At 40.3% G+C, this 18,197-nt stretch overlaps 1 protein-coding gene across 1 annotated transcript in view; it reads left to right on the forward strand.

Moving 5' to 3' along the window:
• Positions 1-18,197, forward strand: part of ELAPOR2 (endosome-lysosome associated apoptosis and autophagy regulator family member 2) — a 126,074-nt gene that overhangs the window by 51,592 nt on the left and 56,285 nt on the right. The window contains exon 2 of the mRNA XM_036429550.2: positions 11,578-11,698. Coding sequence (XP_036285443.2) covers positions 11,578-11,698 — 121 coding nt within the window. The remainder of the gene's footprint in view (positions 1-11,577; positions 11,699-18,197) is intronic.

The raw sequence follows: 18,197 nt of genomic DNA on the forward strand, positions 1-18,197 counted from the left end.
TTAAGTCCTCTGTAGAATTTCTGTCTGTGTTAGCAGGCAGTTGCTCGGGTTGGGTTCAGACCACAGATCACCTTCAGTGTGTGGTGGTTCCAGGGTTAATTCAGTTTTTAAGGCTTTTGCTATTGTTTACTGGAGGTGGGAGGAGTTGCCGGCCCCTTGCTTGAGGCACCACTCAGGGTTAGCAGGAGTGATGGTTTACACTGCAGCTGAGTTCTCTGCGGCTGTGCTGCACTTCTCTGATTCTCTTCCACAGGGCCCAGCTAGCTGGAGGGTGAGCCTGAGGCTTGTGCTGGTTCACATACACAATGAGGGATCGATCCCCTTCTCCATTACTCCGGGATATTTCTCAGGGACTCCTTTTTATATTTCCTGTGGCCAGAAAGATGGATTACTGTGTAGTTTTAGCCTCCTTGCTTTTCAGCAATCCCACCTGACTGGGGTGGAGTGACAGAAGATAGAAGGGAGAAAAAGGACAGCACGGATTTTTCTCCTGAACTCTGCATGGCGGGAGTCTCTTGTTCCAGTCCCATTACTCAGAGACAGGCTTCCTCTTGGGGTGTGAAGTTCCTGTGCCAGTGTGGTGCTGGCCTTGGAGGGGAAGAAAATAAAAACAAAAAAGCACAAGATCCCCTCTCCCTACCACCACCATTATCCAGCTAACATAAGTGCCTTTTCTTGGTCTTCTGGCCAGAAACATGGGATTCTTTTGGAGTTTAAAAAATAAATAAATATATATATATATATATATATATATATATATATATATATATATATATTATATGTATAGTTGATTTTGTACACAGAGGAAGGGAGAGAGATAGAGTTAGAAACATCGATGAGAGAGAGTCATCGTTCAGCTGCCTCTTGCACACCCCCTACTGGGGATATGCCCGCAACCAAGGTACATGCCTTTGACCGGAATCGAACCCGGGACCCTTCAGTCCCCAAGCCGACGCTCTGTTCATGGTTTCGGCTCTTGGAGTTTTTGCAGTGCACACCTCCTGAACAGTTCCCTGACTTGGGTCACCTTCATCTCAGAGCTGAAGATAAAGGAAATAAAGGAAAAAATGATCAGTAAACTTTGTGAGTTTTTCAAGTTTTGACATTTCCCCCCAGTCCTCCTGCTATTATTTATTTTGTGCAGCGTGGGAAAGAGACATGTCTGTATTAGGGCCTGGCATCCAGAGATTGGCTGTGCAGTCAGAGCTGCATGGAGTCTTAGCATCATCCCCCAAAGGGTAATGAGGCCCAGGGCCATACTGTTACCTGAAAAAATGGGAAGTTGTGAGCCAGACAGAACAGCAGAAAATCTACTTTTTCTGATTAAAAAAAAAATTAATAGATATTTTTAGTTTTCTAGGAGTGTAGTTATGACAATAGGTGTTATTAGGATTATATTATACTTTTTTTTGCTAATTTGAGAGATTCTTATAGAGTCAGTTGAGTGCCAAAGATCTTAAATAAGGAGCTCATTTTTATTTAGCTCATGAAATTTGCAAGCAAAAACATGATTGGATGTTAAGATTTTCAGAGCCATCTATCACCTATACTATTTCTGTAGACACCAGTGAAGCTCAATTTGAAGTGGCAGCATTGACGAATATTAGCTTTTGGATAGGAATTGTATTTTTGTAAATCTTTTCTGTCTGAACTCTGCCAGAGGCTTAGCTGGATTCAAAAGCAGAGTTTGCCCTTTCCTGAGCCAGATTGTGAAGTCAGCAAAATGTGTTGTCAGCTCCTTGTTCTCTTTTCTCCCATTGGATTATTCCCTTTTTTCTTTATCCACTCTAGAATCCTTCTTGTATCTGCCTGCTTTTTGGTACTTAAGCTCTGGACCTTCTCTTCTGTTACCTTTTACCTCTCATAGGAAGTTCTCTTATGAAGTGCTGCTTATCTTTCTTGTACTTTTGTTTGGATGCTGCTGTATAATACTGATCAGTGCCATCTCATATCAGGTGCTGCTACCTTGATCTCTGCTGTAAAGGGCCCCACTCTGGACCTGCTCCAGCTGTGTTCCTCCTCCTGCCTTCAGTTGTGGGCCAAGGAGATGCCCACCTGGGTGTCAGTCTGCCTGCCCCACACCCTTTCATATCACAATCTCTGTAACATGACTTTGGAATTACATTCTTAGAAGATCCAGGTTTGCTTCTGGGGCCTTCATGGGCTCTCCACAGGTCGATCCTCCTGATCGTAGACTGTTATTGTGGGAGGGGCACTCACAGACCTTGGATGTGGAGTGGGGGCCACCACTTGCCTATGAGGAGGCTGTTTAAGGTGTGAGCTGAGACTAGAACAGGAGGGGGCACATCAATTTACATTCTTGCCCTTGTCCTGCAAATGTCAGGGACATCCTGAAGGAGACCTACTGGACTGTGCTTTATTATTATACAGATTTCCTTATGGTATTGAAGTGATGAGCAGAGATAGCTTCCAGGCAGAGAAAAAATTGCTATACCCTTCCTGGTCCCCAGGAAGGGCGTAGCCCTATTGTTTCAGTAGCGTGAGGAAGTTAAGAAATCAAGTTTGGAGAAGCAGATTGAGAGTGAATCCAGAAGGGCCTTTCATGCTATGCTAAGATTATGGACTTTATTCTCCGGTCAATTGGATGTTGTCACAGGGTTTCAAGCAGGGATGGCATAATTACAACTGGCTGCAGAGTGTTATGGATGTGAGCAAGAGCAGAAGAGGCACACCAGTTAGGCATGGGTATTTGTCATCCAGGCAGCAAAAGATGGCGATTAAAATAGGACAGGGCCGTGAGGATGGAGTTAAGAATCTTGCCCACCATGTAGGGCTATGCTGTGGGTCAATTCAAATAGGATAATGTTATGAAAAGTATTTTGGAGCTCTGGCTGGTGTGGCTCAGTTGGTTCGGTGTTGTCCTGTGCACCTAAGGGTTGCTGGTTCCATTTTCAGTCCAAGCACATGCCAAGGTTGTAAGCTTTCTCCTCAGAGTGGGGTGTATAGGGTAGCCCATTGATGTTTCTCTCACTCCCTCTTCCTTCTTCTTTCTCTAAACATCTAAAATAAAAAAAGAAAATTATTTTGAAGAGCTTATAGGGTTCTACAAATGTTGTTAGTATGTTATTCTTAATAATAACACAATTGCATTGTAGATAAAGGTTACCTTCCAGCTAATCTCAATTCTAGGTAAGCGGATGTAAAAATCAGTGGAAATGATGTAAGTAATAGTCCTAATGTGAGTTGTCACATCCTCTGAGGGCTCCTTTGGGAGAGCAGGAAGGTGGCTCAGGTAGGCTTTGGGGCTGGTGGTTCGAGTGGAGAGGGCGGCAGTGTTGGACTTAGCTGGGCTTTGGTTTCAGTCTTGCCTGGTTTCTTGTACTGGCCTTAAGAAGGGTTCAGCAATCTGGAGAAAGGCTGAATATAACTTAAATAAGAGCCCAGAGACAAAAGATAATTTTGAAAGGCCTTGGGAGTCAGAGGAGCCTGGCTGAAGAAACCAAGTTGTTCTTGTCTCAGGACCCCTTGCTTTTTATTAACACAAATTGTCCTAAGGCAAGGTAGAGATATACACATCAAAGGGTAGGGTATTGTACAGAAGCATTGTCAGATTGGGGAATAGCCTATGGCTGTTCCAATGTTTGGCCAGTAGGAGACAATAACACATAGATTCAGATGCCCTGAGCTGTCAGACAGCAAACAGTCATTTAATGCATCCTTTTCAGGTTTGGGGAAATGCCTTTAGCCATTTCCAACAGGTGATAACATATGCAACTCAGCCCTTGTTGAGTTCCCAAGTTCCATCAACCTTTCAATAAAACTCTTACAATTATGACATGCTAGAACTAGCTTCTGGCACAGTCTGGATGGGGAAGTGCCTCTGAGGTGGATTTCTTCATTCATTATGTAGCTGTTCACACATTCTGTTTTCAGTAAGGGTCCTTTTGTTCCATATGCTGCACTTGATGTCTCTGAATCTGAAACCTCCCTATTTTTATTTTACCAGAGGAAATAATTCTTGTCTTTTGTCATCATGTGGAAGGGAATTGATGGGGTCTACATTCTCAAACACATTTTCAACTAATCTTTCTATTTGCTTTCGGAGGTATTTGGTGTCTTTAATTTCTGAGAGTTTCTGCAGATCAAACCAGCTTTCTTGTTATCATCTGCCTATGTCCTTAGCATTTGGATTTTCTTGTTTGGTAGGTCAACAAAGCTCCCCTTATGCTTTCCATCTTCTAAAAAAAAAAAAAAAAAAGTGTTAACACCTGCATCTGTTATAATTTTCACTTCTACTCTCTTTACTTTTTTCATCTTACAGTATTTTTATTCCTTTACTCTTTGTTCCCTTTAGAAATTCTACTCTTTTGCAAGATTGTAGGAAGCAGATATAAACATATAGTTAATTCATCAATTTTAAATGTAATTAGATAATAAAACAATGATTGCCTGTGTTCAAAGATGTTTTTATACAAGAGCATACATTTCCCTCAATCTCTTCTATGAGAATTTTCAAATCAATATCTCTAATATTGATATTATTATAGATTGTCTAATAGCAGGTCTCTTTAGAAAAATCAAAGTTTCTTTCATTTCTTCGCGGGTATTATTATAGTACAGATGATTATATCATGGGTAGACTTGTTTTAGAATGCTCTTTTTTGAAACTGTCCCTGACAGTGCATGCCAGTGCAGGAGGTGGTTGGTTTCCCTTAATCAAGAACAGTGAGTATATGAGCTATAGACTCTAGTACTACAGCCACAGATTTTTCTTTTCAAGAGGAACCCGAGCCAGGACTGGTTTGGCTCAGTGGATAGAGTGTCGGCCTGTGGACTGAAAGGTCCCAGGTTCGATTCTGGTCAAGGGCATGTGCCTTGGTTGCAGGCACATCCCCAATGGGGGTGTGCAGGAGGCAGCTGATCGATGATTCTCTCTCATTGATGTTTCTAACTCTCTATCCCTCTCTCTTCCTCTCTGTGAAAAATCAATAAAAAATATTAAAAAAAAAAAAGAGGAACCCGAGATGCAGAGAGTTAGTGGAGATGCTTAGGATCTTTCTTAGATTTAGCCCTGGCACAGGCGAGACTGGGTTCTAGGACTGTGGTGCCCAATTCATTGCCTGCCTCTGTACAAACTGGAATCGAGAGCCATGGGGAGCAAATGGTCCCAGCCGGGTCTTTCCAGGAAACCCGCCGCTCTTTCATTCCCACGAAAAGGCAAGCCTGACGAGAGCAGGGCTGTTCATTCTCTGCAGTGTTCCCGTTACCCGGTGGCACACGGGAGGTGCTCTGTAAATACGTGTACTGAACTACAAATGGAAATGAGTTACCTCTAAGACGTTGTTTACAAAGACAGACCCGGAGTCAGGCTTAACACAGGAACGTTTCCAAAATAATTTCTAAAAAAACAAACAAACACACAACTGTCTGCAATGCAGAGAAAAGGATGTGTCATAAATAGATAAGATACATAGCCCTAGGTTCCCATGGTAACTTCAGGTTCCTTTTCTAAAAGAAAAATCGGAACATAAATATGTCTGCACAGTGCTGCTGTGCCCATGTCCTGGAGGATGCAGGCTAAGGAAGTTTTTATTATAACTTGAATATGTGTCCGCATGAAGTATTCTCACACTTTTGACCTTCCCACATCGTGAGTACGCTCACTCACTGGAATGAGGGCTGAAATATTTGCGCCCTGCATTACCGTCTCAGGCTGTCTGCCTTTGTCCTGCTTGCCATCTTGCTTTCTCAAATCAGGGTGCCAAGCACTTTGCTGAGCACTTCACTTCACTTTGAGGACCTTTCTCCCAGAGGAACTGCAGTGTCATCATCTACAAGGTTGTGCTAGTCTCAACGTTCCACATAAATATTCAGAGAAGGAGCCTTGTAGTAAGAAAAGGAATTACATTGGCTTCCCTTTGTCCCTTCTCTCTGTGTGTGCTCTCTTAGGCATCAGCAATTTTTTCTTCTTTGAGGTCAGAGGTCTTCTACCAGCTCCACTGCTGTTGATGCTGTACTAGAATTTGTGGTCATCTGCTGGGTCTTTATAATTAACCCGGGTCAACTCTTAATTGACTATAGAGATTAGGCAGGGAGCACCAGGGAGCTCGTTTTCTCATTGGCAGGCCAGTGCCATGAATGAATCTTGGAGGACAGAAGACCAGGCAGCTTTGTTTGTTTGTTTGTTCTTTCATTAGCTCTTTTAATCATGCACCTCTCTACCCATCCTTAGGCCAATATATTTCACTGCATATCTTTAGGCCTATTATCTCCAGGCTTGCTCTCACTGTCAAATCTGCTGTTTATGAGGGAACTGGTGAGCACAGAACAGCTACAGACTGCCTGCCTCTTGGGATTTTTCCTTCAAAGCCTCTTCAGGCGGTTCCAGCTCACAGAAATTCTTCTGACTTTGAAATCGTAATATATCATAATCATGGCCTCTAAAATGCAAGCCATTTGGGTGCTAAATAATTGGTATCTGATAGAGGGCTTAGGAAAAATTGGCTGTGATGAGTTCATTGAGAAGTGGTTACAATGCTATACTTTATGGGAGAGTTTAGGGATTTTTATTGGTAATTTTCCCCTGATAGAGTTTTTACTTGCAAACTGATTTGTGATGATACTGTTCTATTTTGGAGCCCTTAATCTCTGTGCTTTCTTATAAAATTACTAGTAGCCCTGCTCATGAATCTGTGTACCAGTAGCTCTCTGTGGGGCCTGGCTGCTCCATGCCCGCTGCCCAGAGGCTCTCCGCAGCACAGAAGCCTATCTACGGCCAGTTGCGAAATGCTTGCTTCATTGCCAGGGTGACAAAACAAGTGTCTCCATCTCCCTGCCCCCCTCACTGCTCAGAAGCCCTCCACAGCTAGGGTGAGCTTGCCTGTCACCATGGTGACGAAGGAAGCATTCTGCCAGATTGCTCACTCCTCCCCCCCCCCCCCCCCTGGGGGAACTCCAGGGGGACTGAGAGGACTGGGCACTGCTGTCTTGTGGCTATGGGTGCTGCCATCTTTGTGATGGAGTGATGGTTAATTTGCATATTACCCTTTTATTAGATAGGATATGTTGTGTGTGTGTGTGTGTGTGTGTGTGTGGGTGTGGGTGTGTGTATGCTTATGTCCTATCTACTGCAACTATATAAACTTATTGAGTGTGAGGAATGTGTTTTATATTTATTTTAAAATTTCCTCCTAATACTTAGGCCATAGTACTTATTTAATAATTAAGTGCCACATCTATAATAATAAAAGCGTAATATACTAATCAGACTGGTTGTCCTTCTGGATCACCTTCTGGATGAAGCCGGGGGTGCGAGGGAAGCCCAGGTCCCAGGTGCCTGCTGATGGCCAAAGGGAAGCCCGGGTCCTGGGTGCCAGAGGGAAGCAAGTGCTAGCAGTTGGGGGAAGGAAGGCCTACTCTTGCATGAATTCCATGCATCAGGCCTCTAATAGTAAATAATGATATATGGGAATGTTAATATACAAAACAACATATTGCTATATGCATAAATATATGTTATATATTAATATCAATATATAAAATAATATATGCATATTATCAATATAATGTCAAGATATATTATATTTATATATGAGACTTATTTGAAACATTATATAGCCTATATAAAGTTAAACTATAACAGCTGTCATAATTGGGAGATATAACACACTTTTTCCATGAGTACCATGAGGCTTTCATATTGTAAATTACCTTTGTGTTTTGGGGCTTCAGAAAAACCAGAGCTGGTCAGTAAAGTGATAAAAACAGATTTCATTCAGGAATCTATAGGGGAAAACAGGTTTCAGTACAGAACTGGACTTATTTCCTCTATAGTATGGGCAAGCGGGAATTTATATAGGAAAGGAGCAAGGTGAAGGCCAGTGGATGGAAAATTATTAAGGGGAAACATCAGAGCTAAGAGAGGAATTCTGCTAAACTGACATGACGGGATTCTTGCTAAAACTGGGTGATTCAAAGATGAACATGGTAGCCCCAAAGTCAAAGATTCATTGGGAAGAGAGCCTGACTAAACATTGGTCAAGGAAAGAGTTTTTGTCTGGGGTACTGTGGACATCCAATGTTTATCTGGGTATATCTTGATAATTTGTGTTTTAGGTGTAAGATAACACAATTTGAGTTTTTGTTATTAGAGAGTTTGTGCCTATATCTTTATTTGTGAATGTGTGATTGTGTGTGTTTTACCATGATTTCAATTGAGGGTAGTCTTTCCTATGTGTTTGGTGATGAGAAACAATTATTCTCTTGGGTTGTTTCCTGGTTCCCACATATTTGCAATGTAAAGTTTTCAGGGAATCCCATCATTTTGTTATTCGGGCAGGATCTTCATGCTCCAGCATTCTCTGATCTGGCCACTCAGTGTCTATCCTATATAATAAAAAAGCTAATATGCAAATAGTCCCATCCAGCAGAAGTTCAACCAGCAGGGAGGCTGGCCAACCGCCTATGTTTCCTCCTCCTGGCCAGACTGGCTGGACCCCACCCATGCACAAATTCATGCACTGGACCTCTAAAATACATAATACACACACACACACACACACACACACACACACACACACACACACACACACACACACACACTGAGTGGCCAGATTATTATGCATTCAGAGATCATAATAATCTGGCCACTCAGTGTAGAGGGCACTCTGACTGATATCAACATGCTTGGTGATAAACCATCAGGAACACTGAATTGCAGGAAAATTTGTCAGAAATCTCCCCCCCTTGTCAGGGAAAATTTGAAACACATTGAAATAGGCAGAAAATATTCCCGGGTGTCATGTGTAGTGCACAGTTCTGAAAGTTCAGTTTCTATAGGGGCCTGCTTCTTTTCTTTGAGCTATTTTACAACACTGTGAGGTGTAAGAAACCAATAGGAATACAAATTACTCTTGTCCATAGAAATGAAAAGACATTTTACCTTTTGGAATGCAATTGATTATTATGCTGTGGATATTTACCAGATCAGTATCTCTAAGTCAATTCAGTTCACTTTCTGGATTGCCTGTTTATGTGTGTTTGAATTTTTTTTTGAACTGGTGGTACCTTCTTACTGATCTACATGCTAATGAATGATTTATATAAAATCTTTGAAATGCAGTAACTTTATATTTGTATGAGAAATTTTTTTTTTTTTTACCTTCTTTTAAGTATTCCTTATCACCCAGAAAAATTCTATTTTCAGGGATCTGTTCAAGTACTCAATGTTTACTGGACTTCTTGCCTCCAGAACTGTGAAAAGATACATTTTTATTATCACAAGTTGCTAAGTATGTGGTAATTAGTTGCAGCAGCCACAGAAAACTTAATACAGAAACAGAGAGAAATTGAATCATTTCCCTCTTCTCTGTACGTTGTATCTCTTTGAATTTAAGATATCTTTATGATTACTGTTAGACTTCTACAGCCATTAGGCTTTTACATTAGAAACTGTCACCAAACTCCTGTTTTAAAACAGTAACCTTCTATTTGAAGCATAATGGCATTATGTAAACTGAAAATGCTTGTAAATAAACAGAAGGCTTGACTTCTGCTCTCGGCTATGCTCCTTATTAGCTGGGTATCTCTGGGTAAATTATTTACTCAGAGTTTCATTTGTACAATGGGAGTAATATGAACTCTTCTTCCTAAACCACATAATCGTTATTGGTATTTAATGATGTAAGAATATATGAAAAATAGCAGATAAATAATGTAAATGCAAGACTCTTTAATGCTTAACAAGTATGCTCTCCTTAGTTATGATGAGCAGTTTTGCACATAAATCACTGACCACATCAAACATTTTCTCTCCTTAAGTTAGATGCTAGCAGTGAGATTTTGGGTTCAAAAGTTTGAACACTTTAAAGTCCTGGATTCATATAGACAAACTTCTCTCCAGAAAGCCTGTACCACTTTGCTCTCTCATTGGAAGCACACAAATGCTTATTTTATTATAGTTACACTAGAGAATTTTGAAAAAAGTATTTTAAATGTTGTACCAACTTGATGAACATTATTATTTGCATTTCTTTGACAAGGTTTAACATTTTTTTTTTTTGGTGTATTCCTTGTCCATTTGTATTGTTCTTTAATAAATTGCTTGAGTTCTTCAACCATATTTCTAAAAAGTATTTGCCCTTTTCCTTACTGATTTTTAGAAACCCAGTATTCTTAAGCTAATGAACCTTGGTTTTGTGTTATTCCTTCACCAGTTTGTTGTTGTTTACTGTTACTTCAGTGTATGACTTTTATGTTCAATAATTGTATGTAGTCAAATTCAGTGAGCTTCTCATTTTATCTATGTATATGCAAAAATTGAAGCAGGGGAAACAGAAACCCAGGTGGTTTGTCCTTACCATATCACCACTAGCTCTTTTCTCTCTGTCCTCCTCTCTATCCCTATTGTTGTTAGTAATTCTACCATTGATCAAACGCTAAATCAGTGCAGCCCAACATGCCTGACATGTTACATGCATTATCTCAGTTAATTTCCACAATAACCATACAAGATAGCAAATATTATTATTCTAACTTTACTAATGAGAAAAATCAATGCTTTGAGAGGTCAGTAACTTGCCCAATATCACATAGGTAGCATGTGGAGGAATGGGCTGTGAATCTCAGAACCCATTTCTTAACTGGTGTTCTTGCCATGTGGATAGATACACACAACCAAGATAACTCCCTGCCTCCTGCATCTGATTTCTTGAGTGGGGGTGTGACTTGACATTTCTTTTCTCTCCTGTCCTTGTTACAGTAAAGGAGGAAAATAGGGTGGGTGAAGCAGAAGAACAACAACTAAGCTATTGAATTGAATTAATAGGATATTGAACTGAAAATATTTTGGGGAGGACTTAGAACTTCTCTCATTTTTCAAATGCTCCAGTGGCATTTTGTCCCTGTTCCTCTAAGCTCAGGTATCTCACGTGTGTAATGTTCTCTGACCAATGGAGGGCACTGTGAAAATTTCAAAGCAACCTTAGGCCAGAGACAAGTGGATTGGTCTTAATATGGCAATTATTATAAATGTTTATTTTATAGCCTGTGATTGATGACAGCATGCTGTGGTGTGTGTGTATGGAGCCTGAGAGAGCTGCTTGAAAAATTGGTAGACTTTTACTAGCATTTGGATGGTTACTTATTATGCCTCTGTTAAATTTTAAACAGAGCAAGAATTGGGAGTGATTCTCTTATTTCTTTCTTTGAAAAACTTGGGGCAGTGACAGCATCCAATTTCCTAGTGTTATTTTGCTCTAACATGCCCATTTATCAATTATTTAGAGCTCTCAAAACCTGCTAAAGAAATGGGGAAATGTGCTGTAGCCTCTTTAGGGTGGTGAGACTAAAAGGTCAGTGACACACTTGAGAGCATTGACTATCCTGTCCCTCATCACTTCCTTAGTGCCCAATTAGTGCCTGGCATGGTGCATTTTTTTAAAATTAAAAACACACACATGAGAAACAACTACTTGGTGTGGCTTGAGTGGGGGAAGAAGGAGAGTTAACCAAGGGTGAAGTTTGGAGTCAGGCTTGTATGTTTGGGGGTGATGAAGAAAGCACTGTTGTCCCTTTGAAAGCGGCTCTAACAAAGGCTTATTTTGTAATTGTTTGCAGAAAGATTACCACTTTGAATATACGGAATGTGATAGCAGTGGCTCCAGGTGGAGAGTTGCCATTCCGAATTCTGCAGTGGACTGCTCTGGCCTGCCTGACCCAGTGAGAGGCAAAGAATGCAGTATGTTTCACTTTTTGACCATTTTTTCCCCCTGATTAAACCATTCCTCCTTCATATCAGTTGATTTTACCTTTGAAAAAAGAAAAAAGAACATGTAGCATTGATGTCTAGCAGAGCAAAATCATCCTTTTTTAACACATGCAATAGTAAAGGATATTAATTTACAATGTGCTGTACATTATATCCCTGGAGCTTATATATTGTATAACTAGAAGTTTGTTTTTCTTATTACCCTTCACATTTTTCACCCATCCTCTACCCCCTTTCCTCTGGCAACCATCATTTTGTTCATTCTCCATAACTATGAGTCTGCTTCTGTTTTCTTGTTTTGTTTTGTTGTTGTTTTTTAGATTCCACATATAAACGAAGTCATATGATGTTTGTCTTTCTCTGACTTATTCATTGGCAAGAATGTGGAGAAACATTGTACTGTTTTGTGTACTTGAAATTCTGGAGGGCAGGGTGGCAGAATTTCTCTTTAAGAGATTTCTGTTTTTAAATTTCACATAATATAAAATTTACCATCTTAACCATTTTAAAGTACACAGTCCAGAGGCATGAAGTACATTTACCATCATCTATCCACAGAACTCTTTCGTCTAGCAATGGATTTCTTGTTTGTAGCCATAGAAATAATGTAATTTTCCTTATTACTATAACCTACAGAGAGATTGTAGAATTGATGACGATCATATTCAATAGCTTGTCTTTTAGCAATTAAGCAGGTTTGAAGTACAACATTACGAATTAACAGAGAAAATAGATTAACATCTAGTTTAAATTATAAACTCTACTTTTTAAATCTTTAATTTGGTGAGTCACAAGTTCCTGCAGTGAACTAGTCTAGGGGTAGACTGGAGTTCAAAGCTGGAAGTAAGACAAAAGAAGTTATTTTGCTTAAATTAGCTTTCCAAATGGAATTCCTAAAAGCTTAGTTCTTCTGCTCCCAAATGGAAAAGCAGATAAGCAAATGGTTAAATGACAGTGAATCCCTTCTGTTCGTAGAGAGTGTATCTCTGCTTCTGGGTGGTGGGTTTACTGGAAAAAGGGAGATGGGGAGATGCAATAGTCTTCTGGGGAAAATCAGGGAAGAAAACCATCATTTCTTAATTAATGCTATTAAATGAAGACAGAGAGGAACCCCTATCCAGATCAAGAGTTCAGTCCAAATATGTGATACCTTAATCAATAAAGAAATTAAAAAAAAATAAAGAGTTTAGTCCAGCAAGATTCTTAAGAGTATAGTGGGGTCAGTACAGAAGACGACATAAGACTGAGATGTATGCAGCCATTTGTGCAGAGAGAGGATCGGCTCTGTGAGGAAGGATTGTGAATAATATCTATGGTGTTGGCTCGTTGGAAAGTTGCTTCACAGTGAAAACTTGTATAACATTTCTCTATGTTTACTTTTTACTTGTTGAGCTAATTCTTTGGTTCCCATGTAAATAGCCCTATGGAGGTGAACTACCTCACTGTTATGAATACTACTCCATGTCTAGGTGATGTGCTGGTGCTAACAGGGAATAGGTCACAGTGGAGGATTTCACACCATGGAAATTGGCAAACACTACAAATCAGGGACCTCCATTCCTTTGGGAGCTGGTTATTAAACATTTACCAGCACACCACTGATTAAATTTATTGCCCAAGTGTTAAAAAATCTGTTACAGAATTGATGTCTGAATAGTCATCATTTCTATTTGAATGTTGCCAATGACATTCTTTGCTCATTATTTACTATAATCTCCCACAGTTAATATTATGAATCTGACAGTCCAGCAATAATTTTTCTAATAACCAAGTCAATATTAGCTATAACTTTAAAAATGATACAGCTTACTTTAAAAATTAAACCCTAATAATGACAGTACTTATGTGATGGATGGGAAATTTTTTTATCTTGGGATTTTGTCTGAAATCTAACTTACAAGTATTTCACACATCTATAATAATAAAAGTGTAATATGCTAATTAGACCAGACATCCTTCTGGATGTCCTTCTGGACGACCTTCTGGATGAAGCCAAGGCTGCGAGGGAAGCCTGGTGCCTGCTGGCAGTTGGAGGGAAATCTGGGTTCTGGGTGCCTGCTGGCAGCTGGAGGGAAGTCTGGGTCCCAGGTGCCAGAGGGAAGGAAGGCCTATTCTTGCACAAATTTTGTGCATCGGGCCTCTAGTACATTTTTATCACTTTGGAAGGTGTGGCCTCTGATAAGTGACTTTTTCTTTGAATAGTAAAGACAAGTTATTTTAAAACTCACAAGAAACTTAATAGATCTAAGTAATTTAGAAGCCATCTAATTCATAACATTAAACACAGCACTTACCACATTACTAGTCATTAAAGTAACGAGGAAAGGCAGTTATGGTAATAACTGAACATTTCTTCAGTGGCTTAGATTTCTATTGCTAATAATAGCTACCATTCTCATGTAATGATAATGAGCTAAACATTGTGCCTAGAGCTTTATAACATTATCCTGTTGTATCCCCACAATCATCCTCTCAGGTAGCTACTATCAATGTTTCCATTTAACTGATGAGAAAACTCAGAGTTGAAGTGGTGAAGTGAGTTACCCCAGGTCATTCAGCTGGACTATGGCCCATCTCTTAAGACTTGTCTGATTCCCACTGAGTTCATCACCACATGAAGAGGACAGTCTGCAGGAGCTACAGGGTCCCACAGAGAGAGATATAAAGTTTCATCATGGGACACCATCAAGGGAAGACACTAGAAATTCTTGTGTTTCAAGAATAAACGAGGGTAAAAGTGTTGTGGTTCAGGAATGGCATGTTTACATGCAAACCGTACCTGAGAGATGCTAAGACCTCAGATGGTGGTTGATGCCCCCCATTCTTGACTTGGCAGTGATGCCATGATGATATGGCCCAGTAGTTGGGTCATATAAAAAAGTGGGATGTGGCAACTTTAAGTGAAAAATATTTAGGGCAGTGGCTGTGTGGGCTATTATTTCCCCAGATGCTAATGCTGCTCAATGAAGTCAAACTCAGAATTAGGCCTCAGTTGACATTGTTATAGATTCTTCAAAATATAATTGGGTAGAAGTGATAGAGAAGGCCTTTCCATAGGAAAGGCAGTACAGGACTTTAGCAATCTACATTTTTTCCAAAGAAATTATATTGTATCTATTTTTTAAAAGTTCACATAGTCTTTGGCAGATGGCTTCTCTGAGTGAAGTTAATGAGAAGGCAGGTATCGGTTTTTGTTGTGCTAGAACCCTGGGGTGTATGTGACCTTGGAGCTTACAGGGTGCAGGATATGGGAAGGAGAGACCTCTGCTTATTAACTGCCACTGGTCCCCATTGTCCTTCTGTCCCCTTTGCTGTGCAGAGTTCTTTTGTCTCATAGACAATGCTGCTCTGGGCAAGCCACTAGGATGAGTTCACACTTCTCTTTCTCTGTGATGCTACCGGCTTAGTAACAGGGAACTCTGCTGCTCCTTCCAAGCCCTGGTCCTCTGTCTTGTTTCTGTAGGCATCACCCACCATTTGAAGTGTTGGCATCTCTCAGGCACAGCTTGCAAGTAGCGTGCCATTCCTGAACTATAACACTCCTTGTTCTTTTCCAGAACAAGGGGATATAACCCCTGTTCCACCCCTTCTCCACTGTTGGGTCACTTCCCTCTTTCATGAGTTCCTGAAATCTTCCCTTGACATTCCTAGATCATAAAAAAATGATAGTCATTCTCTCTCTCTTCCTCACCTCTTTCTGTATCCCCACACACTGGATAAAAGGACTTTTCATTTCAAACCAAACCTTAGAAATAAAAGCCTGGCTACTAGGAGTGGGGAGAGCATATCTTTTCCTAGTTCCTTATGTATTTTCAGACAAGTCTAGAATACTGAGGGGGAAATACCAGCAAATATAAGACATCTCTTCCTTTTGGGAGTGTACATCTTCTACTGTTTACTCCTTCAAATATTTCTGTCTGTGACTTCACCTTAACACATTATTTTCTAATTGGGGATGTGCATTTAAAATACCTGTATTTCTATGTTAGCATCGAACCAGTCATAGTATGTGGTCATTGTTTATTCTTTTATTTTAGTATTTATATAAATTTCTTATATGTGCTTTTCTTGGGTCAAAAAATGCTGTGCTCAGATTAGAAAAATAAAGCGTTGAATAAAAAATAAACTTTTTTATTGTCTCTCTCAGATCTGTTGTCTTAACCCACATCCAGTGGGCCTTAAGGAGTAAGAGTAAATGGTGACAGTTTGAGCCAACAGCTTTTGGTTTCAGTTTGGAATTGGAAAAGGAAGAATTGTCATGGAAAGAGAATTGGTTTTAGCTTTCTGGATGGGATATTGAAAAATCCAATACTTGGATCATAAGTCTTTCAAATGTAGGCTTTCCCCCCAAGAGTCAATACATAGTTTGTCTCATTTGTATTAGGAGTTGTTATTGGTACCATAGCAGGTGCAGTTGGGCAACTTGAACACATTGGCACTGAGTGGCAATTGAATGCCATGATCTACCTCCGTTCTATGGAATATTCATCCCACACGAAAAGACATGTGCCAGGGTTTTCTGTGCTGAAATACCAGTACATTGGAAAATAGTGAATGAAGTAGCTCCTTCATGGAGGGATACAGTGCACATTTTCAAATCAAAATCTCTGTGAAATCTAATAAACATTTACTATGTCTTAACTGCATTGTGTTTTTAAAAAAATATATTTTATTGATTTCTTTTTTACAGAGAGGAAGGGAGGGGTATAAAGAGCTAGAAACATCGATGAGAGAGAAACATCGATCAGCTGCCTCCTGCACACCCCCCACCAGGGATGTGCCTACAACCAATGTATGTGCCCTTGACTGGAATTGAACCTGGGCCCCTCGAGTCCGCAGACAGATGCTCTATCCACTGAGCCAAACTGGTTTCGGCTGCATTGTGTTTTATTCAGAGTTTTCCAGGTGTTTTTTTTTTTTTAATTAAAAAAATTTTTTTTTATAGGACTCTTTTATCTGACGTGTTGTTAGTGCCCTTTAGCTAATTTTGGCAGGTATTGTTTTTGGAAAATATTGTACATATCTAGCTAATTTATTAAACTTTTACCTGTTGTTAGTTATACTATGATTTAACTCTTTTCATACATTTTCTCTGATCTACAAGGTTCAGTTGCAGCATTATTGCATGGTGTCCAAATGAACACCCCCCACGGTTGGTGGTCAGGTGTGGTATACACCTGGGTTTAAACCCCAGAACTGCAGCTGACTTGTATGTCTTGGGAAAATTATTTAGTTTACAGCTACTTATTGAGCTTTAATTTATTCGCTGAACAAACATTTCCTGAGTATACCTATATTCTTGATGACAGGAATCCAAAAATAAATAGGGGGAAAAAAAGATTCCTGTCTTCCAGGACCTTTCATTCAAATGAGGGAGCAGATGGGTAAATACATTATTTATAGTATGGAGGCAAAGGGCATGATAGATATAAATACCTGGAGTGATTTTACTCAGGAGGGAGGGATGACCTCTGCCCAGAGGGAGTCAAGAGGGCCTCCAAGTAAAGCTGGCGTAAGTTTAAAGTTCAGGCTGAATAGCCATGGAAAACTGGCTGTGCCCTGGCAGGTTCATGTGAAAAATTGTGTTGTGATTTAGAGTTGAGGCCGGGGTTAAATGTCCTACTTAATGGGTCATCCCTGTTAATTTTCTGAGCATCTCTGTGGCGAGCCCTGAAGGGAGAAGTTCTTTAACCATGAAGCTCAGTGGTATTTGAAGCATAAGAAAGCTGGGAAGAGATACAGATTAGGGGTAGCAATGGGTTTTCCAGGTGCTCTCTGAGATCTGCATGGCTCACTTTTAGGGAGGTTGTGAAAGAGAATAGAGATCCTGGAAAATTTCAAAGACCCTGTGTGTCACACCAAGGATTTGACCTGGCAACAGCCATTCACAGGTGTTTGACCGGCCCAAATGAGGCCTGGAATCATAACTACCGTATATCTCTATATAAAAGCCTAAAAGACTGGTCCATCAGCCGACTAGCTGGTAGCTATAACATGCACTGACCACCAGAGGGCAGATGCTCAATGAAAGAGCAGCAACTTTGCAGAATGCCCTCTTGCACTTCGGGACCCCTAAGGGGATATTGGACTGCCAGTTTTGGCTCATTCTCTGCAGGCTAGGACAAGGGATCCCACTAGTGCAAGAATCCATGCACTGGGCCTCTAGTAATAATTTAACTTCATCTATATATATATAAGGCTAATATGCTAAGTGTCTGACCTTCCGGGTAATGACGTCATGTAGCAGTGCCTGGCTTTGTCTCCCTAGTGACTGACCTCTTTGCAGTTTCTTCAGCTCGGGAACACAACTTGCTTCGTAGCCTGGTGGAAACATTTCACACTTTAACCAAATGTCTGTGAAGTGTTTTCCTGTGCTTCATCTCATTTGATCCTCACAGAAGTCCTGGAGTAGTTAGATAAGAGACTTGGTGGAATATTATTTTCTTTTCATTAGCTGGAAAATGGAGAT

This window comes from Pipistrellus kuhlii, unplaced genomic scaffold, assembly GCF_014108245.1.
Source record: "Pipistrellus kuhlii isolate mPipKuh1 unplaced genomic scaffold, mPipKuh1.p scaffold_m20_p_10, whole genome shotgun sequence".
In the NCBI taxonomy this organism is placed as follows: domain Eukaryota; kingdom Metazoa; phylum Chordata; class Mammalia; order Chiroptera; family Vespertilionidae; genus Pipistrellus; species Pipistrellus kuhlii.